A 27,832-nucleotide genomic window follows, 5' to 3' on the forward strand; every position below is an offset into this window, starting at 1 on the left:
ACCTTATAAACTGGAGTTTGCGTCTCTTGACGTTTCGGTTCCAAGAACTTGGTTGCAACAGATCGAAAGTTCATCATAAAAATATAGGGGAATTTCGGAGTGTTACCTTTTCAAGAACTTTTAAATGCCTAACATGCGTCTTTTCTGTATTTATTAGCTCTGTAAAAAATAAGAACAGAAGCATTACATCTTGACAATTCAACCCTGCGAAACATACACAAAGATTAATGGTATTAAAGACAACTTTGGAAATGCCAGCATGATTTCAATTGAATAAACAAAAAATCTGCGAAATTTTGACAGATAAAGAATCGAATCACACGGGAATTAAAAACATCGACAAAACGTAAGTCGCTTAATCCCATGGGCGGAGATTTGGTTCAAATTGGAAAGAAACATGAGAGTTTTTTGCGATGGTCCTCTTCTTTCAAATCTCTTGTTTTAAGATTAAGGCGATCTTATACAGATTTCAAAAATGGGATTATGATTAACTAACTCTAAAGTAAACTTCTGTTAACTACGAAAATTTGGGATTCGCTAAAAGCAAAATTGAGTCGGTTTGCAAAATAAGAAAAGACTGAATAAACTTTAAAATCGAACATCGAAAAAGTGCATTAGAGAAACCGGATACCACATGCTCTACACTAAGGTGAAGTCAAACAAGACTTGTATGGAAATTTCATACAAATCTATCTTGGAAGTTTTTAATTCTTAAACTTGGTTGTCTTTGCTAAAAAAGCTAAGTATTATAGTTTGAAAATCATGACCTTTAAACTAAGATATTAGAAAAAATGACATCTGCATTGCAACAATTTAAATGAGGCACTTTTTACTGACTTAGATTTTCTACTTTCAATAACATTAAATACAGCTTGTTAAGCCATTTACCATGAATAACTTCTTGTCTCTTCACTTCTTTGTCTTTTAGTTTCTTTATGATCTTAAAAAGTAAAAATCATCTGCGATCAACTAAAAGTTAACAAAACAAAGAATCTTCAAATTCAAAAGGCACATTTTCATTTGGTTGATTTACATTTTCATCGTCATCCAATACCTTATAGATTTTCCAATATCTGAGAAGTACAGAAAAGCTAAGGAAAGTAAGCTAAATTCAGCACAGTTAAACCCAAAAACCCAAAGACCAATCTAGAGTTTGGCCATAACGATAAGAACAATTTTTTATTAATTATCTTGTAACAATTAAAACATTTATAATAAAACTTTCATATCAAATGAAGATTTTTCGTCATGTGGCCCAATTCAACTTTCAAAACGGAATACCAACAACTGGTATAAACTTTAAAACACACGCGATGAAAACAGACGCCTCTGTGTTACAACGACTCCTACAGGGAACAGAACCACAAACACTATAAACAAATTGATACCTTCTTGTCCACCATTTGCGACCATGGAAGCGAAGGAACATCATCTAATTCAAGCTCTTCGTCCTACAATTGCAAAAGACACAATTGCAACATAAACAATGTATCGGATTAAAGATTTTGATAAACTTGACTTAATCTGAACAGGGAAGATTTTCCTAGAGTTGTCCTGAAGCATAAATCGTGCTACCCATTGTTATTCGCCGTTGGCATGAGGTCGGCATTTAATCACAAACTTAGATGACAAGTATTTTTTGCACTTTGCATACCTTCTATCACATAAAAACGGGGCAGAAAGGAAAGTGTAAAAAAGCGGCCTAGAGAAATGGGAAATAGAAGCAAAAAAAAGAACTCAAATGATTCTCAGATAAATTTTGTGAAATAGGCGTGAACAAAGGCTTCCATAATTTTAGACGATAAACATTAAATGGTATTTTAGAAAAACTTCGTTAGGTAAAACATCGTTGATAAAAACAGATAAAATATTGAAACTGAATTTCATATATTTGAGGTTAAATGATGAAAATTTTGACTCGTACCTGTTCCTCTTCTAAAAAAAAGAAAAAAGACAAAGATTAAAATGTAGTATAGACATTTTACATCTACAACTAAAACGGGAATTGAATTATGTGCAACCGTATTAAAAACACCAAGAAGTAATATCTAAGAGACATATAGGTTACATGAGGGTTTATCAATGCACAACGATCTTTTCCTTACAATCAATGATGCCTAAATCCAATTCTTTGGGGACAGAAAACAGACATTTTGACGTCAGTACTATGTTGACAATGTTTAGAAACATAAAGCCTGGAAATACACCAACCTTCGTCTGACATTGGAGGAGAGTCGGGTTTTCTGTTATACGGCTGCGCCACATAAACCCCATTATCCATATTCAATCCATCGCTGCAATGGAAAGACGAAATCAAGAAACACCTTCAATTAGCTAAACCGACAATCCTATACCGATCAAGAGGTATTGAACAGACACCAAAGAAACTTAAGTCTTTAGCTGGAACATTTGCGTCTTAATTTTCTTACTAAATACCTATTGCAAATACTGAAAACAGACTTTTCTCTCTTCTTAATTGGTCTCTAACTGAATCTCAAAGAAGCAGTTGTACCTGGTTCATTTCAGACACATGGTTTGAAGCTTTAACGGAGGAGCGAAAAATGGAGAACTGGGAAGGGGTTACAGACAACAGGGAATCGGGATCTCAGCAATTCGTTTCAAGGGAAAACAGTTTTTTCATCGGAATATCAAAGTTATCATCATCGTTTGTAAAAATATCATTTTAATCCCAAACACCATTCAGAGAATCCACTGCCTAAAAAGATGGTTTTTTTAAATTCTTAGTATATATATAGTATATATATATAAAGTATATATATAAAAAACAAGTATACATTTTCAGATTCTCTATTCCTATGATCACTCGTTCATTCCATCTTTCTCAAGATAATTGGCTAGCCTGACTCAGTTCCCTCAATACTAGTGCTAACATAAATCGTTAATGTAAACGGTTCATACTTATTTCTGTGTATAGTGCAAAAAATATCATTGGCATTTTTCTATTTTCATGTTTATTACAAAACCCCTATTGTTCAAAGTCTCTAAACAGAAGTAAAGATTCGGCTACTGCCCTAATAGCCCAAGAAAAAAAAAGAAAGACCAGCCAATTGCTTAGTTACGTCAACTAACAATTATCGAAACGGTGTATGAAAACACTTAAGTAAAAAAAGGCTTACCCTTTCTGGCCAATTTTTTCAGTACTGACAGATGTGATGGTCTTCTTTCGGTCAAGCAGCCGCACGAACTCTCGAGTCATCTGAAACAGTAGAAGACAGAAAATGAGAACTTAGTTCTGAATGTCATTTGCAAATTCAGGTTATTTTTCGCCCATATTTCTGAGCACAAAACAAGAACTCATGCTTTCCAATAAACACTCAAAATTCTTCCTCAATATCCATGCATTAACTACGTTAAGATTCCTAAATCTAGTAAAATACGAGAAGCGTTATCTTGGTGCCGAATCATCTGAACAACAGTTTCTGGAAGCATCTAGACAAAAGGCTATGGAAGTCAGAGAAGAAACATGCACCCAAACTAACATTATTGCAAATCTATTATACTTGATAAATTTTACAAACGGAGTAAACAGTTAAAACAAACTACCAACCTTGACACTTTGTGCATGAGTGAGGTTGTTCTTTTTCGTTGGGTAGTCCCTAAATAAAAAAAATTACAGTTTAAAATAACAGCCGTGAAACTACTAAGGAGCAAACAGCTTTAGTAGTATATTTCATGAAAGGGTGAAAGCTCATTATAAACGCGAACACGACCTAAGCTAAAAACACACCGAAGATATATGAAACATTTGAAAACTCCACTATCTCTATAGCTATAGGTAATGCATTCCAACATTCTTTACTAGCTGTCAAAAATATTTAGAGTCTCCATTCAACCCCTCCCAAATAGTGTTATAGAGAAATACAAACATTCTTTGTATCTTTACATGTAAAACAAGCTATCGGACACTAGCAATTAGACACTAGTAATCGGACACTAACAATCGGACACAAGCTATTGGACACAAACTATCGGACAACAAGCTATCGGACAACAAGCTAACGGACAACAAGCTATATAGATTATATAGATTCTAGGATACATCACATAGATATATAGATTATAAAGCTCATCTTAATTTACGACCTTATATACATATATATTTCTTCATCTTGTTGTTATGTTAATTGGAATTAATTAGCTTATTGTAATTTTTTATAATAAAGCTAGAATGTTTATCCCACTTTAAATAAAGTATCAAAAAAAGCTATTAGACCCAAGTTATCGGACACAAGCTATTAGACCCAAGCTATCGGACACAAGCTATCGTACACTAGCTATCGGACACAAGCTATCAGGCACAAGCAGTTATTTGCCACGTACGAATCTGCAATGCTAGGCCTAAGCTCAAGATAAAGCTTTAACGTACCCTTTCGATTTTTTACTTTCACGTTCACGAGTGATTGGTTCGTGTAGTGATTCCTGAAAGAAAGTCAATAATTACATAAAAAACATTTGCATTAACGACTAATGATTGAATCTGTTCAATATCAATCATATTAATGATTTGCAGTTATACGACTTGTAAGCAAAAATGAGGGCATTAAGCGACGCAAACTCAAACAGAAACTGTCGTGAAACATTCTGCTCTAAAGGCTCCTACAATCTTGACAAATGATTTGTCATCAACAAATGCCAGATAGCAAACACACGAAGTTCCAAACCACCTCCTTTCAAGTTGGGCCGTGCACCATTTAGAGGCAGAAATATCGATATTGAGCTAAAAGGGGGGGGGAGGGGGTGGCAGGGATACAGATAGGTAATTTTTTTAATAGGGTTTTATTACAAATCTATACGATAATTTATAAGTAGGGTATCGGAGAGGAATAGATGGTTGCAGGGAGCTTTAAACATGTTGAGCAACTGACACTTTCATGAAATTCTAACAAATGATCGCATTCAAATATCAATTTCAATTCCAATACCTCATATGGTCCTGGTGACCTAGAAAAGATAAAAAAATATAATTATTACAGAGTCACAAAACCTTACTGAGGGAGTCTGGCGATATAAGAGAAAATGAATTACGGAGAATTAGGGACTGACCTGCCAAAAAACTGGCCATCTTAACAATGAAACCCTTGGTGAAGGGTTTCAGCAATTGATAACAAGGATCAGCTATTGTGCATATAAGAATAAATAAAAGTCCCATTTCTAGTGATTATGAACGAAATTAGGATTAATAAGTCGGAATCATGCAAAAATATAGACTGAAGTTAACAAAGCAACTAAGGAAATTTTAACGAGGTTTCCCGAACTGCTTATATTTGGAAAAAGGATTAAAAAAACCTTTTTTCAATTTGATGATCGTTCTAGAATTAATCACTTGACGACAAAAATTTCAAAGCAAGTAAATTAGAGTGACCCGGGATGAGCGTAAATCATTTGTTGAAACTTGAAAACACAAGCTAAAGATGTGAAGAAATAATGAGGACAAAAATTAAATACAGGCCTGCGGGTGGATCAATTATTTACAATGTTACTTATTTCACAGGCTTAATCTTGTTTTAAGACGAAGGAATGGGGTCAGTTTTTAATCTCTCTCCTTTTCGAGTACAGAAAATTACACATAATCATTTCTCAGAGCTACCCTGCTTTACTAAATAACGAAAGTCAAGTCTCGAATGGGCAAACAGAAGCGAAACGAAGCGAAAAGGTTTGTCAGAATGGGAGATAAAGAGAGGCCAAAATAAGTGCGGATTGGAGAATTTTCAAAGAGTTAAGCTGCACAGGCGAAAAAGCGCTGAAACAGATGTCTTATCAAGATGCCTGCAATGATAAAATTAGAGCAAGAGACATAAATTCTAAGTAGGTTGGCAGAGATAGGAAGTAGTTGAAATTGGGACAACTAATGGATTCTCGAAATTGTTACCTAAATATGATAAGCATTTTGAGATTCTACGGGAACAAACGTACCCCTGGATATCTTCAGTCAAATACCAAAATTCGTTTCTTACTTAAGTGTCAACATAATCGACCAGTTACCCTGAGCTCAAATTTCGAATCCAAAAAATAAAAGTCCCAAAGCTTGAAAACAAAAAAGTCGGCTTTTTTATGCTGAAACATCTTACACGGAGGGAAATTCATTAGCATATGAAGCAGAAAAATTTCCCAAATAATTTTGCCAAGAATCTTACTGCGAATAGCAGCTGCAAGCCTACGTGTAGAGGGACAAAAGTTTTGGGCCCAGTTAAAAGTTTTCCAAAACAGGCTAGAAACTAGAATTACTATCATAATTGAAATGACCAGTCTATATGTTGGAATACATGGCTATACGCAGGCTAAACATCAAGTATCTAAAAGTGACGGTAAAGATGATAAAAAAACATTCTATTCAGTAAGATTAAAGAAAAGTGATCGAAAGAAACAAATACCAGAAATCGTCACCGCAAACTCGATACTTGATCTAGATTACTCTGACAAAAACCCTCATCCACGTGTATTATAGTAAATCCCAAATTGAGTGCCTCGCATCTGCCAATAACTCGGTTGATATAAAGGAGCACAGAAATCAATAATTGCTTTTAGGTTATGTACTAAGTAAGGTTTCGAACCATGGTAAATATAAGTGCACTTCAGATGTGCAGGGGGGATAGGGTGTACGCAATGTCTGCATGTATCAATTAAATAAGTCTTTTCTTTTCACCCAATCATGACGCAAGGTCAAATTTGTATTGTTAAGAAAGCTGAAAAGACGCATTTACAAAACTGAATCAATTTTTTACGAGCAAAAGTCGCTTTCATGATCCACATAGCACCCGCAAAATTAACTGTCTCTAGTTAAAGGGTGAACTCGCGCGGATACTGATTCGTAAACTGAGTCATGATATATACGCATCAATGAGTTGGATGGGAAAAGCAGAAAAAATTGACAGATCATGGATGGGTGAACACGATACTCTAGCATAGATTGATAAAACGACAAACAGGAAAAGCCATATTATTACTGCACAAGAAAATCGAATACACGGAAAGACTTTCTGAGCAAAGCTTAAATGAAACTGTCCTATGTTCTTTAAAATGGACTCCGTGATTACATCAAAATCAAGATAGCAAAGGAAAAGAAAAATTCCACAACATTGTGATAATATATTTGCTAAAGCACCTCGGGGTTTGAGCTGATAGCCATAATAAAGTACTTTTTAGCTTCTAATAGAGTAAGAACTAAGAAATCAGAAAATTGATGCATATATCGGGACGGTAGACTCTTTCTCACAATCAGATATACCAAGAGCTTTCAATCTAATTCAAAACAAATTGCTTTAAGATTAAACTCTTACATAAAATCGAATTAACTGGGCCTAAACTTTACCCAATAAGAGAAGCTAAAAAGTAGTCAAATTCTGATTCAAAGCTAAGAATTACTGTTTCGTTGTTCTGAAAATGGGATAAGTGTTTTGGAGTTATGCTTTTAAACAAACAATATAAAGTCTACTCACTTGCTTGAGCTTTTCTCAGCTTCTTGATCTGACAGCGTTTGCTCCTCGCTATAAACAAAAACATCCAACATTATCGACTCGGTTTTCCTACATCGAAAAACATTAACTACAAATTCGGGCAACTGTTAATAAAATTTTGACCAGAATCGACTGACCTGAGTCGAAAGTTAAGATACAACGGTAATATTGCTGCAAATGGTGGTTCCATACTCCGCGGTTCCATTTCCATGCCATGGGCATGTTGAACACCACGAAGTAGGCGAGTCGAATAGACCGTCATTTGAACAATCACAAGTCTACCTGTTGAAAAGTTTGAGGTAAAACACGGAACACGATACGCTGACGAAACGAGTAGGTCTTTGGGTTGTGAACTTATCGAGATTGTCGTAATTATGACCACTTTAGCCAATACAAATTTAGGCAATAATGACAACGTTAATACTGATGAAAGCAGTAACAATACATATTGTCATCATAATTTACAGACAGAGGAAAACCTTTATTATGCGCTCAGACATAATATAGTTTAAAATTTCAAAAAAGAGCTATCAGGTACATTTAGTTGGCTCTTTCTATCAAATGATGAAAAAGCGGTGAATATCGTGGTTATAAGAAGTGAGGACTGGATATTGGACCACATAAACTAGCACCAAAAATTATTTTTGAGCCTGAATGTAGATAATGATTGCTTAAAAGTATATGATTTCATCCAAACCGATAATTGAACTTTCCCGAAGCAAGTGGAGGGGACATCAAAGGGGACATCAAAGGGGGGCATCAAAGGGGGCATCAAAGGGGACAGTAAGCGTAGATAACTGAAACTGTCAACCAGAGGAGAAGTAATAGAATCAAAATGGCATCCTGTTGTGACGCTTGCCCCTGTACCACAGGGTGCAGAACTGATAAATGTTGCTTCATGACGTCACCTTGCCAAACATAGTGCCAAACCCATGTACGCAATAACGATTGTACGTCCATACTTTGAAAATTTTTTAAGCTGTTCTCCATTGAGGAGACGTCTGGTTCGGTGGCGAGACGGGGCATAAAGTCAACCTATGAACAACTGAATGAGTTTTATTCTTTCGATTCACACAAGAATGAGGAAGATTGTGTTTTGGTTTCTATGGAAAAAGGCTGTATTGTTACGCATTAAAGACGATAACGGCTTGTGGCCAAAAGCCAGGAAAGGGGGTATTTATAAGATCAATAGCAATATTGCCGAATAAAAGAATGGAATCAGTACTGTGAAGGCCACTTCATCGAAAAGCTTTTGACACATTGCGGGCAGATGGGTGACTTCATGAATAGGCTACGTTCCTGTATGTAGCTATCTAGAATATTTAGCAGAATACCTCTGACACAGAACTGCTATTATAGAAGGGTAATCGAAAGAAGGGTAACCTGTGTGATTTGATACTTGTAGCCGCCTAACTCAATTGTGAAATACTCTAGAGCAATGTCACAATAAGACTGGATCAGTTCGTAAGCTAAGTGAAACAAATGTTAGCACAAGAAATCACTGCAATGACTGTCACTGTTGCTTGGTAACTTCATCGCTAAACATACCTTCAAATCAGCTGATGGAAATTCGTTGATGTTATGGGATTTGATCGATTAAGCTAACCTATGGACTTGTTGGTTTAAGGAAATCTTGGGAAGTCAAAGACACGTACCAAAAAGGAAATGAAACTGAAGCGTAACAGAATTCGAAAGAAAAGAGACAGGAAACGCCAATCGACATGAATGGTAAAAGAGCACAGGGAAACGCGAATTACTAATTCCTATTATCTCCTGAAAGGGGATATGCTGCCTGTACTATCAATAACTTATGGAGTCACGTGCCTGTACAATTAAATGGAGTCACGTGTTGACTGCAACGCATTTGCCACCGTTACTTTGCGCAATCCCACCCACCTTTTGCAGTAAGCTGCGTGCTGAGCTTTGAGTTGCGTTCCTCACTGAAACGTCATAAAGATTGATTTTCTCATACTCTGATAATAAAGCTGGCATAAAGCGCTACCACAGCCTATAATTTTGCCATCAACTTAAGGTATAAACAGTAAAAACATTTTACTATAAAAGCAATTCATTCTCTTTGAATCGATGACGTTTTCATAATACACGTGTTGATCGAAATGGCTTAAGCAACTGTACAAATTTACGCCGTTCAAAGTTCTATATGCCTCAAGATTTGTTTAAAGAACTTCTTGTTCCCATTTTCATTCATTCCTCTTCTGAACTAAAAGCCTGCCAAAATACCTTTAAACAGCTGCAATTGCGTAATAATAAAAAACAGAAGGGTGTGTACAGTGTTGCCTCGGATACCAGCATGGGCATACTGGACTTGACACTCAAACATTCTTATCAACTCTGCTTGTTAACTCTGCTTGTCTTTGAATACATACGAGTAGTGGTACGCAGAGGAGAGCTCTGGAGCAATCACGTGGGCCACGACAAGGACAACAACTGACGCCAATCATATTTTTCTTGCGTGCTCATTATTAGGGGCGTATGTTAATTTGCATGCGTGGAAATCTGACAAAACTCACAAGAATGGTGTACTCTAACTGCGCTTGCTTTTTCCATGTTATCCTGAGCAGAATTACAAACTAGAACAACAAAGGATTTTCGTCCCTTGTCTAAATTATTTTTCATTCTATGCAGTCAAATTTAAGCTTTGAAAGATATGATTCTGCGAATCACATGTGGTCCGTGTTTTTGTCAGCTGCTAAAGGCTGGTGCCTTTACACTGCCGTCCGCTAGCATTAATACAATCACCATCATGAAATAACAAAGCATTGTTCACATTCAAGGTTGCTCAATTCTATATTCATTGACTCAATTATGTTTCATCTGTCTGCTATACTGAATGATTGAAGTGGGAATTAAGAGAAATCATTAAACGAGAACAAGGAGGGCAGTGTGAAGAGAGGGGTAAGGAGCGTGTGAAAAAGGAATGCACAGGGTAAACAATGGAATGAACAGTGTGAAAAATGGGATGGGAAGTTTGAAATAAGTTTAATGGCATCAGTTGTGACGAGTTGAAATCAGCATTCACGAGCAAACCGATGCTCATTTTAAGTTAGTTTCTACAAAGCAAGAGAAATTACCAGTAGATACTGGCATACGTGGTTTTAAATAGTAAAGCTCTTCAGCCATCAATTGGCAATTCGCAATAATAGACAAACCATTAAGGCGAGGCTTTCTAGGCACAAGCAGAGATTTCGCCGTATCATTCGATCACTGGATTATATGCAACAAAGAACAATCAATTGTTAGCGTACAATCATTTTAAATACGGCGTTAAAATGCGATTTTAGGGATGGGAGGTGTGATACATTTGGGAACTGTTGTCGTTGATCAGATTAGTTGATGAGAATTCTTTTATTTATTTGTTGAACTTGTTTATTTTGACTTTAGGCAAAACAAATTATACAAATATGGATTCGCGCAATCTTTTTCATCAATAACTGAAAAATCAAACTGATTTTAACACATGGTCTTTGTCTGAAACACGTGGACCTATCAGAAAAATTATCAGTGATTATAAAAAACAAAATTTGGGAAAGCGTAACAACTCACTTCAAGGAAGCTGATATAATTTTTTTGAAAGCACAAAATGTTACTCATATTGTTTCAGAATGAGAATTTTCTTAAGAAACTTATAACTCTTGTTCGTAAGGCTTCGTGCTCTTTACAAAAAATGATTACGTTTCTTAAAATAATAGTTAGCAGTAAAACACTGCAACTAGGATTATTTCTACCGGTAATTGACCATGTGCTTTGTGAGTTGGCGAAAGGTTCTCGAGTAATGCTGGATAGTTCTCAAACTTGCAAGAGTATTTTAACTAAATCATGTGAAGATAACATTTCCAAGAGAAGAAAAGTTGACAAATTCTATAGAAATCAAAATAAATGGCAGCTACCAAATGTTTACTGCATGCCTTGAGAACGATTTATCAAGCAGAGTGAGAGAGAAAAAGCAGTCAACGATGAAGCAGTGAAGAAGCCTAAGCTCCCCCCCCCCCGCCCCCTTGAACTCTACAAGAATACTTTCTTCACAGGCTGTACCCAAGTACTGTTGTTATTGTCAATATTATGATAACAGTTACTTCTCCATTGGGCAAGACTCCAAATGTTTCCTTTGGCCAAGCTCCTGACGTTTACCATGAACTCGGCTAAAGCGTCCATTTTACACCTTGGGGGCTAACAAAACCCTTGTCTGTCGCCGTTAGTATTGTTGGTGTCTTATATAGACAGAAAACGAACTAGACAAGTATAATTTAGCAACCAACACGGAAACAACAGACCAGTTGCAAACCGAAGAAGCAAAAGTGAATGTCGAATAGGGCGAAACAGATGGAAGAAATACTGGCTTTGGAAGCAAAATGTTCTTCTGGTGCTGTGATGGAATGCAGAAGGAGGGATGCCCTGGAGCTGAACAACATAACCGGTGAGGAGACAAGTGTGTTGTTCTAGTTATTCTGAAAGTTGTATCATGAAAAGGAAAAGTAATTGCTTTACAGGAAACGAAAACGGACGACAGAATGCTACCGTTCTCACCTCGTCCTCCAGCAAACTTCTTACAAAGAAATGGCAGAGTAGAAGGTGATAAATGTTTAAAGGATTAGAAAAACAGAAAAGCAGTGCGGTTTTCATTATTTTCTTTAAGTATGAAAAGTGAACCTCGTTGATAGAGCCTTTATGTTGCATAACTACCAGTATGGAGCATTCCCTTGTTGCATAATAATTCATTTTGTTCGTATAAAACAAAACAAAATTTCAGAACTGGTTTCACAACTAAATTTAGATTAAATACAAGAAAGTGGCATCAGAAGTGGCATAATGGCAAGGGATGCAGGGGTGGCATCGCCACCAGGTCAGATCCTTCCACTCGTATTCTGGGGCCCTTCTTTCGGTTTTAACACAATATAAGCGGCTGCTGGTGAAAAACTGAGTGCGCACGTGCTACCTCTCTAGGCGTAGCAAGGAAGTTCTCAAATTGCTGAGCATTAGGCATTTATATGTAAGAGTGATATCCGGAGTTTCGATGTGCGTTAGCAGCAAGATCAATATCAAATAACTAAGCAAACCAGACTATATATAGTTGGAGCAAAAGCAAACCAAAGATTTTTTGTTATTGCTGTTCGTTACAATTCGACCGCGCTGCTTTCGTTACCTCTTAGCCTCCTAATGACATTTTGAAAATGAGGAACCGCTACAAACTTGCGGAGCTTGTCATACAAACTATTATTATTTTCACGAATCACCAAAAGCTAAAGGTCAAAACATAGGTCGCATCATGCTATGCGAATTAGGCCAATTTAGTGACAATAACAAAATACTTTTCTACATGAATCCACAAATACTCGATTTTTAAGCCGGCTATTCATAACAAATCAAAAGAAATGACGTAGATGGATGCTTAAATTAATGAAAATCTTCATCGAAATGTAGACTTATAGCAAATGGAAATACCGTGCATGAATTCTACAAATTTCAACAGAGATTTTAACAAAGCAAGCCAGATTAAAAGTATTACCAATGTTTTCAAACCAACCTATAGAAAAAATACATTTACCTCAGCTTTCAAGAAGCTGAATGACGGAGCACTGAATGACAGCGCCCTCACCACGCCATGCATTCGATAAAGCATTGCGGCAATGGTCCTACAATTACAAGGACCGTCAGGCCTGACAGGTGGGGGGGGGCATGAATAAGTTGGGAATTCACCCCAGGTGAGCCCAGCTCAAAGGTCCATGAAACCAAACCCAGGCGTTTACTGCCAAACTGATGTTGTCACTAAAGTAATACTGTATTAAATCTTTAAGGGTACCACAAAATATTTTAACCAGATTAAAGCTAGAGGTAATCGGATAAAAGATCAGTACAGTACAATACTAAAGACGTCAGTACTGAACATTCAGAAAAATGGAAGATTATTGTTATGAATGCAAAAACAGGTATAGACAATAAGAGATGCCACTAAGGGCTGGTATGCTGCATAAAGGCATCGCCTAGCGTGGTATCCTCCGTATTCACTTTTTGTTTTCTAAATTCGGTTTTTCACTTTTCGCTTTTCTACACGACTGTGGTCGCAAATGGAAGCTGAGTCAGAGGAAGCTTGGAAGCTCGCCCAGCCTTATTTAAAATTTGGTACTTTTGGATCACTAGAGCAAATGCCTTCAAACTGGGGGCTGAAAAATGTCCCACTGGAAAAAAACAGATAGCTCCAAAAAAAATTCTAGAAATTACAAAAATAACGATTCTTTGCCGATAATCTGAAAAATGATTCTGTGAATCGCAGATGAACTTGGTAAACCCTTTGAGATGGGCAGGGAATTTTGACTGATCTTCCTCGTAGCAGTTAAAAACGCTGAAATCGCTGACCATATGCTCAAGAGCAACATGAACATGAACAAGCGTCACTGTATTGAACAGCATCTCAAAGGCAGCAATCAAAATGTTTACATGGAGATGTTCCATTCTTGAAGATGCCTTGAAATTCATTGTGTTTGCTACATGTGAAACAAAGCACCAGAAACTTCATAGGCCTTCAGCGATATTCTTGGTTAAGCATACGATAGATCATATTAGCAAACAAATTCCAGAGAATAGAACTTAAAGAAATCTTGTATGAAAACGGAACTGGATTTCGGATTGAAAAGAACAGATTTTGTATTCGTTTATGTTTACATATAGGATTCATATGCATATTCTACAGCCAGAAAATCAATGCTGCATAATACGACTGGGAAGAGGCCGGAAGAATGAAGGTAGTGGCGGGAATGAATGACTCAAAAATTCAGCTTCTTTAGTAAACCGAACCGGCATGGTGATCGAATATTGCTAAAACACAGATTGGATATAGCTCGACGGGTAAGAATGTAGCTGGAGAGTTCGAAAATATGATAAAAATATAACACAAATGGAACTTCTCAGCATGGTGTGCTGATCAAAAGGCTTTGACGCGTAGAACAAGGGCCTCACCTCTTCGACCAAATCCATTTTGAATGCCTCACCATTCTTTTCGGCAACGTCCCTACCTTGTCGTGGCCAACAGTGATCAACATTAAAAAGCTTTAATTTGCAGACAAGTTGAGCAGCCAAGATCATCATTTGTATTGCTTACAGATCGGAGAGGTCTTCGATTATAAATCCATAATCACAATTAAAGTCACAATTCCTTTGTTGACCCGAACGAGGCGGATTCCCCCCTCGCTCAAACCGCACGTTGACCTTGTCATTGAACTCACAGCGACGTAGAATGAGAAACATGTCAATACTAGAGGTCATTTTATAAAATGGCAGGCCAAGGCGGTTTTCTTCATTTAAGTCAATAAGCCGAAGGGCTTTCTTATTCATACTGACTAAGATAAGGTCAGACCAACAATTTCGTGGGAGTCTGTCATAGCAACGAAAAATCCAGAACAGCATACAGCCTGTCCTCTCTTGACATCTTCCTACGATCATGACGAACACAGGACGTGCTCTTGATTGGAAAATTTAAATTTCAACGCAAGAACTGACACACTAGAACTATGTTCTCTAACGAATCAGAACCTTCAATAAAGGGTGACATTATTGTCGAGTCCTTTATTTAAAGCCATTGAAATTCTTATGCGGGTTCCGTCCACCTTCTTGCATCTGCTTTAAAAAGCAGCTTGGTTTGCTTGCCATGGAATGTAACGTAACATCGAGGTTCAAACCCAGTGGAAACCAAAGTAGTAAAGATAAATAACGCCCAAAGTTTCTTAGAGACGCACTTGACACCGATCATTTCATTTCAAGGAGATCCTATTGAACAAAAATAATTCTCAAGTCCCAATGAAAACGTAAAACTGAAAGACATGCTAAAAAAGGAGGGGAAGCCACGCAGTTGCTTCATGAACCAAACAGGGTGAGGTCTATCGAGGGGTAGGATTCGAAACAGATGAACGTCTGCTTGTCAAATATATCTGCCAACCAAGGAAAACACACAAATCACCAAGGCTTCCTCGCTGGAGACACATTTGTGTTTATGTTACATGGTTCAGACTGGTCGCTAATGGATTAGGAAATGTGGGGCTTTAGATAATAGGAAGCGACTATGGTGGTGAAGAACTTCGTGACTGCTTATTGGTTTCAAAGTAGAGTTCAAAAGATAGGAAAAACCCTTAAATAGTACAAGGATATAATCATAAATCTCTGATAAAATAGAAGGATTTCGAAAGGATTCGCATATTGATTTATAGCACGTGCGTCCATATAAACTTTTAGGCGACCAAAGCTGTCTATCCTCTCTCTTGTGTAGTTGCTTTATTTACTGTAATCAGGCGTCTTTAGTCGTCTTGCGTCGTCTTTAGTCGTTTATAGTCGTGTATAGTTTTCGTAAATCGTTTACTGTAGTTTATTCTCGTGTATCAACGCGTAACATCATGTTAGGGCGTGCAATATCTTGTAGCGGAGCATAGCCTAGCGTTGTGTAGAAGGCCACGAGGCATGAAGAATATTGTGGGAAATGAAAAGGTGGAAAAAGCAGCATAAAATGCTTGATATGATTGGTAACATGGGCCTAAATAACACTTGCTTAATCTTTCATAAACAACTATAAACTATACCTGCAGAAAATGTAGCAAAAATTAGGCTTCCCATTGTTGACATAATTCAGCGATACGGCACCAGAAAGAAGATTAATTCAGAAAAACGGAAAATGAAATTCATACACAAAGCCAACAGGAACTAATCAGTTGATTTGATTATCAAAGGTGGTTGAAATAAGTGATTCCGTTCTGATCAGGTTGTACATGCGAAGATTAAAGAAGTTTGCTTGCAAAGCGGTGTGATGAAAAGAAAGCTCTAAAGGATTGAGATGAATATCTGGGTTGAATCGACAAGTAACTATATACTGTGCAGAGGATGCGGGAATTAATCTTTTAATTGTTAAATTACTAGTCTAGTCATCAATGGAACACGAAACTGTTCAAATGCATTTACCAACAAGTTCCAAAAATAAGCAGGATGTGAATCAGATTACTAGTATCAAAGAACAGAATGGTCTCCCGTTGCACTGATGCTTAATAAACGTCGTCTGGTAAAGTAATTGTACGTATTTCGCTTCAGAATAAAATTAATGACAAGAAATGCATTTAAGATTGAGATAATGACGATAATAGGCATGATCTTTTAAAAAGAAGTTTGGCGTTTGAGATAATAATATCTGAAGTACAAGTGTGATTTAGTTATCTTGCGAAAATGAAGTTTAACGGACGATTATGATTAGGATTATTATCAAATACACTCAAAAATTGCAGCAGTCAAATGTGATTATGCGATTACGAGATTACAGGTGTCAGGGTCACCAGTGTTCCTGCTGATAAGTATTTGATGCGATTAGGTAAAGAATTATGATTATGATGATCAGTATTAAGACCCGATTGTTGAAAATTGAGGAGGAGACGAACAAGGAAAAGTCTTTTAATGAGTAAGGCAACCCCCGTCCTTGAGTCAAAGAGCATGCGCAATAATGACTTCGTTCCATGTGCATGTTTTTTGACTTGAGGTAGGGTTGCCTAATTCATCTAAGATGTTCGCTCGCTCGTCTTCCCAACAAGCAAATGATAGCACTGATGGCTCTTAGTCGAGCCATAAGACTAGCAACGATTATAACTTTGATCGGTGATGCCGACTTGCCCTTTTCTATATCTGAAAACAATGGCAAAAAAGGAAAGAATTTGAAATGCAACACATGTATCGAAATCGAAATCTCGCTATTATACGAACAGACAATATAAAGCAATATAAAATGCGAACAAGAACCAACCTTTGCTGACTTGATTGCTACAAAAAGAATAGAAATCTTTAAAAAAACCGTGACAATTTTCATGTTAAGAAAGAGATCTAGATAGAACAATCATAACAATTTTCATGTTTTCAATTTTCGTGCCATTTTTCATGTTAAGAAAGAGATCTAGATAGAACAGCCTTCCCCCATAATAATTGCCAAGCTATCCACATCAGAGAAAACTTGCATTCTGTGTTTTCGTGTTGAATTCAACTGGGCTTTTATAAATTCAGACAGAATGTAAAGTTTGATTAATTTAAACCAAAGATTAATTTAAAAATTCCAGAAAACAGAGCAACATGATCAGTTGGTGGTGCATGATATTTCTTTCCACATGTGATCTTTCAGAACAGGTCTGTGGATATCAATCATCATTTCATGTGCTTTGTAGCTTCTTCCATACTAAAAACACGCCCTACCTGGAACATATTTGTGGGCTTGCAAATATACAACTAAATAGCGAGAGAACACATAGCGTTTGGACAATGTGAGAGTTTGGTCCCATCCTTAGACAAGGATTGAGATCCAGTTTCCCCCCATAATAATTGCCAAGCTATTCACATCAGAGAAAACTTGCATTCTGTGTTTTCGTGTTGAATTCAACTGGGCTTTTATAAATTCAGACAGAATGTAAAGTTTGGGAGCAACTTTCCTCATAAAACTTTGCATTCTGTCTGACTTTATTCCTTTGATTGGTGGACGCTTCTCAGTTCCAACAAGTGACAGCAGAAGTAGACAAGTGAGGAGTGTTGAAGTAACTATTTTCAGGAGGACAAAGCTTGAACTATAATATACCTTGTCTGGATCTTCATTTAGCGAGTTCCCTCGACTGCGCATCTCATTGTGTGAATCTAGAAGATTTAAACCAAACTCTCATTAATTTTTAAACTTCAGTGAACGTAGGGGCCCAGGCCTTATCAAACACACTAACTAGGGGGTAATTGCCCCTCTAGCCCTATTGACTTGGCAATAGACAATAGTCCTCATTCTTATAGGAACTATAATAAGGTTTACTTCTGTGGTTCCTAAGAAAAGGCTAAAGTAGGGTTTGTATCATTTAAGGATTTGGTCCTCCTCTTCAAACTCAGAGAAAATCATTTACCGGGAGGGCAACTGCTAAAGTCACTTACAGGGAGGGTGATGCAATATACTGCATTCCTTCTTTTTATAAGAATTATGGCATTGTCCCACAGTTAAGTCTCTTGAAAAAGGCTTGGAGTCATGTACATCATCATCATCATCATCATCATAATCATTCACAGTCAATATCATTTTAGCATCATGTCATGCATTGCTTATATTCATTCATTTTGCAATGGAAATACTCAAACCAAAGATTAATTTAAGAATTCCAGAAAACAGAGCAACATGATCAGTTGGTGGTGCATGATATTTCTTTCCTCATGTTATCTTTCAGAACAGGTCTGTGGATATCAATCATCATTTCATGTGCTTTGTAGCTTCTTCCATATTAACAACAGGCCCTACCTGGAACATATTTGTGGGCTTGCAAATATTCAACTTAATAGCGAGGGAACACATAGCGTTTGGACAATGTGAGAGTTTGGTCCCATCCTTAGACAAGGATTGAGATCCAGCCATATATAAATGCGCGCAAAACCATGATCTACTTGGCCACAACTTGTTCAATATAAAAGACAGATACCAATAACCTAGCAATCTTACTTGGCAATGATAGGCTTTCACTATCTGTATCATCAGTGCCTTCGACTTTTCCTGAGAAGAAAGCAACATAAATCATTAGATACTCCAAAATTAAAAGATGGAAATTCCATACCACGCTTACTGAAAATTCAATTGAAATTCAGACAATGCGAAAGAGCTTCAGTTTCGAATTTTTGTTTCTCGTCACTGCGGTTCAGTGGATTGACAGATAAGAATTCATCATTAGCTCCTTCGTAGTAACCGTGAAACACAAAGTATCTAATTAGTAGAGAGTGCGGGAAAATGACCGACCCGAGCGAGGCTCGAACTCACGACCCCTGACTTTGTATGTCAAGTGCTCTACCGCTGAGCTATCGGGTCGTGCTTTCGAACCAACACCCAAAGCCGAGTCATTCACCCGCACTGCCCCTCTCTTTTACCAGTTACACAGGGGAGCCATCGCAGCGACCAAATAGCTCAGCGGTAGAGCACTGGACGTACAAAGTCAGGGGTCGTGAGTTTGAGCCTCGCTCGGGTCGGTTATTTTCCCGCACTCTCTACTGATTATCTTTAAAAATCCTGTTGCCTTTAAACAAAGTATCTAGTGCTACCCGCTATCCGGTAAATGTAACTTCTGTATATGGTTGATTAATAATATCTATATTTGGGCCTCGACTTAAAATTTATAAATATTGATAATCACCTGACGATCGATTAAGGATTGAAACTCGGAATTGCAACTAACGTCATGCTCTACGCAACAGAGCGTGCACAGCTCTGTTTATATGGAATCTATCACTTCACATTAGACCCGTGAAGAGTTTTTTAATATATAGCACCAAGCACCCAGTTATAGTTGACCATGTCATGGTATTTGATCGACTTGAGAAAGGGGAATTAGAGCCGACGATGGTAACAGAGCCTTCGAGACCCCAAATTGGCGCAGTATGAATTACAACACTGAATGTTAGACATTGTTACGAGGCTACAACTAATGGCAATGCCCGGTAAATGCTTAATAGTATTTTAATTTTTTTAAATTGGTTTATTTATCAATTTGGCTTGGGGACAAGTGGCATACGAATTTAGACTTAAATCCAAAAATAATTTGATGATATCTTCCTCTGTATTGACCTATTAAAGTTTTGGGTTAAGTTTTTTTAGGAATTTCTCCGCGGAAACCACTTAGTCTTAGAACCCATCCTGAGAAATTTCTTCGCAAAATTATCCAAAAAGAAACCGAACTAAAAATGTTTGAGGAAAATCTAAGCTGTATACTTCGGTTAGGCACTATATCTAGACAAGATATCCATCCTGAGAAACATTTTTTGGAATCACAAAATTCCAAAGAATAGAGAAAATCATCAAAACCCGCTTACCAGTTTTTTCGCCTTTCTGTATTCCAGGTTTTCTAGAGATAACTGGCTTATGTATCTTCGGTTTTTCCATTATCTATAACAAATGAGCAAATCAACCAATTAACATGAAGGAGGATCATAGAAGTTAAACACAATACAGTGACATACAAAGGTAAACTTGCCTATTACTATTCGGTTTCATATACCCCTAGCTTTGCCACAACCAGGTACATTGTTAAGCAGTTACCAGGTACATTGTTACATTGTTAAGCAGTTGCCACAACCAGGTACATTGTTAAGTACCACAACTAGGTACATAGAAAAATTGCTCGGATCGTTTTATTATAAAATTTAACTTTTGTTTAGTCTTGTTTTCTCTTAAGAACTTTAACACATAAGGTAAAAATTTGTAATTTTCTTTCCAAAGATCTCAACCCTTTCTACATAGATCTCAGGTCGATGTGCAAATATATCGAGCCGAGCAGGTTCCTAAACATGAAATCAAAAGACCAAGAAAACTTACTTTCAGTTTCCGCTTAATTCCAGTGCAAGAGACTTCGATTGATTCCATGCAGTTCCCTTTATGGACATTGTACTCGCATACTAAATGGAGAAAAGCGCGATCCAGTAAAAGGCTTTATTCATTTCAAAATAGATAATAAATTCATTTTAAAGAACCCCCATTGATACAAGCTATAACAAGGGCTAGCATAGTCAAGGTATGTATAAGTGCTACATTACACGAGGCATCAAATAATGAGGCACATGCATACCCTGACTGCTTGAAATGAGGCGCATAAAGATACGTAAACCAAGCAAGGATTTTACTCCTCCTTAAGTTACGTGCCACCTTAGGGTATACGCCTTATTAGAGGTGTTCTTATTAAACATGCAACTTTTGTGAAGATTACTACGTTCTAGAGAATGCTCGTAGGCCCTTTTGCTGTTCTTTTATCTTGAAAATTCTCGTAAACACTTTCCAGTTTAATCAGATCTTGCTGCAGATGGCATAACCATAGCTATCTCCAAATTCGCTAAGAAAATAAATCTCCCTTTCTCTCGACCTGTTTTGGCCCCTTTCGAGTTTCGCTGTTGCTCCTAGTTAAATGCAATGTTCATACCTTGGCACTGCATGCCTTGAGTCCCAATGCCCCAAAGCAGCCCTTCGCAGTAATTGCATAACGTGCATTCCGTGTACTGAGTGCCGATAAATTGGTGTCCTTTCACGGTTACCACCTGAACAAAATAAAATGTACAGTTAAAAAGACATAAACATACAACGTTCATTAAATATTTATAAGGATGAAAACTGCAGTGTTTAACGAAACGATGAATTTCTAAACGATTTCTCAAATTCATAGAGCAGTTTAAGCATATAAAAATGGACATAGATTTCTGACTGAAAATATTTAGAACATTTTATCACAGATTTGGCTATGCACTTTGTAAATGCTCAATACCGAGATATTTTCACTGTGTACGTATCTTAACCTTCTCAAGATCTGGTTGTGCTGTCTAAACATAAACAGAATGACTGCTGTGGATTTCAATCGGATTTGACAAGCAAATAGAGGCATGATTTCTACATTTTTCTATAGCTGGAGATTGACTAAAAATTGCATCTAGTGCTTACGCTTGGAAAAGCTTTAAAAAGCACGAATTAACAAGCAAATATATTGCTCGTACATTCACAGCCTCAATAGTTAAAGGCAATCTGTCACGACGTTGATTGGTCATAAGAACAAAGGGATTTTTATTGTTTCCAGTCCCCTTTAATTTATCGCATTGTAAAAAATATGGCGGAGCGCTTGAATCGTGTTTAGGCTATTGTTCCAGCTATTGTTCTCGTTAACCAATCCACAACGAGACAGATTGCCTTTAAACAAAGGGCTATGTTTAGAAACCTTTGCCGGCAGGTATTGACAGTAGCCAAGACATTGATGCGAAAAGAACAACTTACCTTTTTACTTGGTTTGAACTTAAACAAGGAGCTTCGTTCTTTCTCAGCAAAACTTTTGTGACGCTCTAATGGATTTATCTGACTTCCACCAGTCTACAAACCGAGAATAATTGCTTCAAATCTTACAACAATAAACCGAAAATCAAGGGATTTTCACATTCTTTATTTATTTAACCCGGCACTCTGTTTGAGTTGTTTTGAAAATTCTTTGACATTAGAAATAAATAAAAGAACCCACATGCAAATTGGTGAATTCCCCCTGATTAAAACTTAAGGGGAAATTATTTTTGCTTTGTTTCATGGATAAGGCATAAAACACGTATCCAAAAGCATTAAGGAGACATACTAACAATACTTACTGGAAATACTAAAAGAAAGGCTTACAAGATCAGCTGAGAATGTTGGTTGTTAAGAACGTATATAATTAGAGAGCACATTCTTAGAGACTGGGCAAAAACAAAGCTCAGAGGAGAAAGAGGGCCTTACTGAAGAACTTCTAGAAAGAAAATAAAAATAAATGAAGAATAAAATGAAAAAGAAACCAAATGAAGATGAAAAAAGACAAAAGTGAGTTTTGATGCAATAGCTGAAATTAATACATATATATTTATATATATAATGAATATCACCAATAGGCAAATATAAGACATTTAGCCACTACGAGTTATTCATATTTACGAAGACAGAAATAGGTGGAGGAGAATCGTCAAGCTTAGCTGGGTTAGCCAAGATCAAAGAAAACTAAACAGTTTTCTAGTTGGATTCTATTATTTTATCAAGAAATTAATACCTTAACTGAAACTCCAACATGCTTCATAAATGTCGTCAAAGAAGAGGCCATCGCCGAGCTGAAATAAAAAAATACGTCAGCAAGCTAATATGTTTACGTTAAAAAGAAAACACAAATTGCTATATTACTCTATTGTTAATAGCAAAGCATTTACCTATTCTAACATAAAACTTAACTAAAATGAAAAACTACAGAAGGGTTATCGAGGGCCCTGAAACTAAGCTAGTAACTGTACATAATATCAAAGTTCAAGGTATTTATCCTCTTCCATTACCATTAGAATACAACGTTATTGCTTAAATCAACATTAGAGTTTGTTTGATTTTATTCATAATTCGACTAACAGATGCAACAACCCGCATCAATGTGCAAGGAGAGCAGCAGAGCTGTGGTTCTGCTAAATGAAGGACGAGGACCAAAGCCCCTTAACTCTTCAGTAAAAACTTGTTCATAGCTAAGAATCAAAGTTTTCCTTGCAAATGTGTTCCCAAGTTTTATTAAAGTTCAATTCATGGCCTATACAGATAACAAATATTTTGATTTGTAACAAAGCTTTAGGGTCAACTTTCTATGATTTCAGGATCAAATTCTAATATCTTCTGTGGAATTCCCGAAAGGAAAATCAATAACGCTTATATTTGATAGGAGAAGTACATTACAAAAGAGTTCTCAAGTGTGACGTCACAAAAAACTATTGTTAGAATTTTCGAATTTTGACGTCGGCTAACTGCTCACTAACTTCATTGAATGCGAACGCCCTGCAGACAGAATACGTCATATCAAGTTCAGATGCCATGTTCAACTGCACAAGTTTTACTTGCTCATGATGAGAACTGCACAAATAAGAGTTCTTGAGTGTGACGTAATAAAAAAGTATTTTTTTAAATTTTCGAATTTTGACCACAGGCACCACATAACATGAAAGAACACCACAAAATACTCCCATAAATGCAAAATCAGTTAAATTTCTCAAAAATCGGGTGAGCTATGGCCAATAGAAGATAGAAGTTCTCTAACAGATTACTGTTATTTGGCTCAGTTCATAAAGTTATGAACTTAGACCAAATTACAGAGGTTTGATGGGGCCAGAGCTTGTGCTCATCTTGTCATATCTCAGCCAATTTGTAATACCTTTAACTGATTTTGAAGATTTAAAGGTATTTAATGATGCTCTTTCGGGTTATAGGAAAATATTTCAAAAATTTTGAGCAAGTGCAAGCATTTCCCACCAAGGCAATTTCTTTGCAAATGTGTTCCCAAGTTTTATTAAAGTTCAATTCATGGCCTATACAGATAACAAATATTTTGATTTGTAACAAAGCTTTAGGGTCAACTTTCTATGATTTCAGGATCAAATTCTAATATCTTCTGTGGAATTCCCGAAAGGAAAATCAATAACGCTTATATTTGATAGGAGAAGTACATTACAAAAGAGTTCTCAAGTGTGACGTCACAAAAAACTATTGTTAGAATTTTCGAATTTTGACCACATAAAAGAGCACCATGAAATACTCCCATATTTGCAAAATCAGCTAAATTTTCCAAAAATCAGGTGAGAACGGATTACTGGCTCAGTTCATATAGTTAGAGCTTGTGCTCATCTGGTCAATAGTTGAATGATGCATGCCACTTTCTATGCATTGTAAACAAAAAACATTAATAAAAATGTACTAAAAGGCAAACTACCAAAACCTCAACATTCTGTTTCGTGTGTTATCACTTCTCTAACACGTATGCTGATTTCAATGCAAAGGCTAAAATCTACTAAAATAAGGCTTTTTTAAAATTAACAAAAATAATTACTTTTTCGCCGCATATTGAACAGATTCTTTCGGATTCTTCTCAACTTCAACACTGGAATGAGAATATTGGTAATTAAACTGGGTTTTCAATGTTACACATTGAAAATGTTACAAATAAAAACTGGAGCTGTAAGCGAAAAATCAAGCTGTCATTGCAACCAAACAGTAGAATTGTCCAAACTTTGAGACTTTTTATCTGAGAAGATTTGCTGTGACCTGACTGGAAAATATCCTCATTTGCTGACATCTAGGGCAAGGACAGGGGGCGGGGGAGGGCAAGGCCCCCGAAAATTTAAATAACACGGGGAAAATACTTTATATTGTATCTCTGTCTTTGATTTCAGGCGTGTAATTAGGTTCTTAATCCAATGGAACGGGGGCATCTGACGGATTGGAGGGGGGCTAAAAGTTTGGGGGGCTATAATATGCAAGAGGCCAAAAGCAAGATTATTCTTACACTGTGACTAGAATTGCTTTCAACTGTGGATCTATTTTTTCCAGGCATAAAAGTATCATACTTCAGGTACAGGTGTTGTGACAGCAAGATACGGCTGGAATACCGTTTCCGGGTTTATATCACACGTTGGCCTAAAAGCTGTAGTAGTGAGCAGATACATGAAAAACATGCTAAACGAGGAGGGCAATCGATACAAAGTTTCTTAAAACAGCCGACTTACGTTAGTGCTTCCAAGTGTGGGAGGAGAGTCTGCTCAACAATCTTCAGCTCTTTATCTTTATCCAAATCATCTACAAAAACAGCGGTTCGGCGGTTGATACTTTTATTGAAAACATAAAACGATTCGCACTCGCCGTCCTCGCCAGTTACTTCCTGGATCTCCATCTTACGTCGAAATGCATGAATGAACAAGTTAAGTAATACAAAAATACGATGTTATAAATATAAATGTGTTCAAAAATCCAGCAAACGGAAGTCTTGGATAGGCCGATTTCTGCAAATCGATGCAAAAGGACAGAGTAGTAGTGATGACAGATCATATTTGCCAAACATCAACAACAAATGGAATCCCACACAATACTCCATCTTGAGCGTGAGAAACGAAAGACCGTGATAAATAGCGGCCCCGGACTATAGGTTTATACGGAAGACCGAGAATGATTGTGATGATTGCGATCATGATTAAGCTGATTACGATGATTGTGCGATAGCAATGGCTGCTATAATCAATGGTGTCTATAATAACGATGGAGTTAGGAATAACGATGGTGACAATCGATAAAGCGACGATTATGTTGATAATATTGATTGATGATCGATGATTATGATGATGGGTTTTGATCATGATTATGATTATGATGATGACTGGTTTTGATGTTTTCTGTTCATAACCGGAAACCCCTTACCTTCCAGCTGATGATCCCCAAATAAGCTACCGAGGCCAAGGGCCCGCTTGCTTCTGAAGTCGGCTAACTGCTCACTAACTTCATTGAATGCGAACGCCCTGCAGACAGAATACGTCATATCAAGTTCAGATGCAATGTTCAACTGCACAAGTTTTACTTGCTCAAGAAGGGAAATGCACAAATAAGAGTTCTCAAGTGTGACGTCACAAAAAAGTATTTTTAGAATTTTCGAATTTTGACCACAGGCACTACATAACATGAAAGACCACCAAAAAATATTCCCATGAATGCAAAATCAGTTAAATTTGTCAAAAATCGGGTGAGCTATGGCCAATCGAAGATTTGAAGTTTTCTAACGGTTTACTGTTATTTTGGCTCAGTTCATAAAGTTATGAACTGAGACCAAATTAAAAAGGTTTGATTGGGCCACAGCTTGTGCTCATCTTGTCATATCTCAGCCAATTTGTAATACCTTTAACTGATCTTGCAGATTTAGAGGTATTTCACGATGCTCTTTGGAAAATATTTCAAAAATTTTGAGCAAGTGCAAGCATTTCACACCAAGGTAATTCCTTTTGCTAGATCAAGGTACTTGGATTAAAAAAATGAAAGTCGTGACATTGTCTATCTTTTAGTAACAAAAAGTGTCTATATATAGAATTTCAGTTGGCTACTGAAACAACACGCTCTACTCTAACAGAGTCAACAAACTGTAGCGATTTATTTCTTCATAATGTCCAATATCTATCTATGCAGGGCGGTGAAATACCACAACATACATTGCAATTGTTATATCTTCAACAAATTAGAAAAATATTTGCAGACAAAGATTTTCCACGCATGAATAATGAACTATGGAGTTTTCTTGGAAAATAAATATCGCTAAGCCTTCAAAGAGAATCGCATACAAAGTGGCTGAAATCGTTTATACACTGAAAGCATTTCAATACCGCTTTGGATATTTCAAACAAAAGTTGGGATTCCCTGGGAAGTTGTCTCTAAATTCTCTGAAAATATTTGCAAATTTGATAAAAATCTTAACATTTGAGTCTTCAAGAACTGAATTTGCAATTATCTGAAAATATTTGCAATAAAAATTAAATTTTCACTCACCTTGAACTACGGAATAAATTTCTAAAATCCTCTTCGCTTAAGCTTTTGCTTTTTAGGTTCTCGGCTGTTAAAAAAAGTTTAAAAATTACCATTCATAACATCATTTCTAACAATTTCAAGCACATAAAACGTAGCACTTTGCCACACAATATATTTACTTAAACAGTTTTCATGCTCACTTAAAACGAAAAAGTCAATTAGCTCAACACTGTTTTCCAATGAGACAATCAACCTGCGAATGTCTCGTGATGATTGCTATAGACTGTGGCAGAGGATCAAAAAAACAATTCTTACCCAGGGCTTGCTCGATCGACTCTGGAACGCATACTTTCATTGGCTAAATAACAGAAGGCAAAATAAGTTAACTATTGGGAAGGAAGATAAATGATGATGCAAAACACTCAACTTCGTAAAACTGAAAAATACAAAATACAAAAAAAAGGAATCCTTTGTCAAAAGAGGTATGTTTACATGTATTCATGAGGTCTAAGTTTGGTAGACT

General features: G+C 36.7%; 1 protein-coding gene across 3 annotated transcripts in view; it reads right to left on the reverse strand.

Moving 5' to 3' along the window:
* Window positions 1-27,832, reverse strand: part of LOC135684764 (rho guanine nucleotide exchange factor 11) — a 78,036-nt gene that overhangs the window by 15,117 nt on the left and 35,087 nt on the right. For all 3 annotated transcript variants that reach the window (XM_065200417.2, XM_065200415.2, XM_065200416.2), the window contains 23 exons: window positions 27,625-27,667; window positions 27,331-27,394; window positions 26,218-26,315; window positions 25,533-25,602; window positions 24,857-24,907; window positions 23,054-23,111; window positions 22,264-22,356; window positions 21,425-21,539; window positions 20,827-20,906; window positions 20,325-20,397; window positions 18,967-19,017; window positions 18,076-18,131; window positions 17,260-17,276; window positions 7,458-7,505; window positions 4,944-4,962; window positions 4,388-4,440; window positions 3,569-3,617; window positions 3,138-3,217; window positions 2,212-2,294; window positions 1,925-1,935; window positions 1,389-1,451; window positions 889-940; window positions 107-159 (listed from right to left, as the gene is read on the reverse strand). In XM_065200417.2, coding sequence (XP_065056489.1) covers window positions 107-159; window positions 889-940; window positions 1,389-1,451; window positions 1,925-1,935; window positions 2,212-2,294; window positions 3,138-3,217; window positions 3,569-3,617; window positions 4,388-4,440; window positions 4,944-4,962; window positions 7,458-7,505; window positions 17,260-17,276; window positions 18,076-18,131; window positions 18,967-19,017; window positions 20,325-20,397; window positions 20,827-20,906; window positions 21,425-21,539; window positions 22,264-22,356; window positions 23,054-23,111; window positions 24,857-24,907; window positions 25,533-25,602; window positions 26,218-26,315; window positions 27,331-27,394; window positions 27,625-27,667 — 1,380 coding nt within the window. The remainder of the gene's footprint in view (window positions 1-106; window positions 160-888; window positions 941-1,388; window positions 1,452-1,924; window positions 1,936-2,211; window positions 2,295-3,137; window positions 3,218-3,568; window positions 3,618-4,387; window positions 4,441-4,943; window positions 4,963-7,457; window positions 7,506-17,259; window positions 17,277-18,075; window positions 18,132-18,966; window positions 19,018-20,324; window positions 20,398-20,826; window positions 20,907-21,424; window positions 21,540-22,263; window positions 22,357-23,053; window positions 23,112-24,856; window positions 24,908-25,532; window positions 25,603-26,217; window positions 26,316-27,330; window positions 27,395-27,624; window positions 27,668-27,832) is intronic.

This window comes from Rhopilema esculentum, chromosome 21, assembly GCF_057945365.1.
Source record: "Rhopilema esculentum isolate cy_ngs chromosome 21, ASM5794536v1, whole genome shotgun sequence".
Taxonomy (NCBI): Eukaryota; Metazoa; Cnidaria; class Scyphozoa; order Rhizostomeae; family Rhizostomatidae; genus Rhopilema; species Rhopilema esculentum.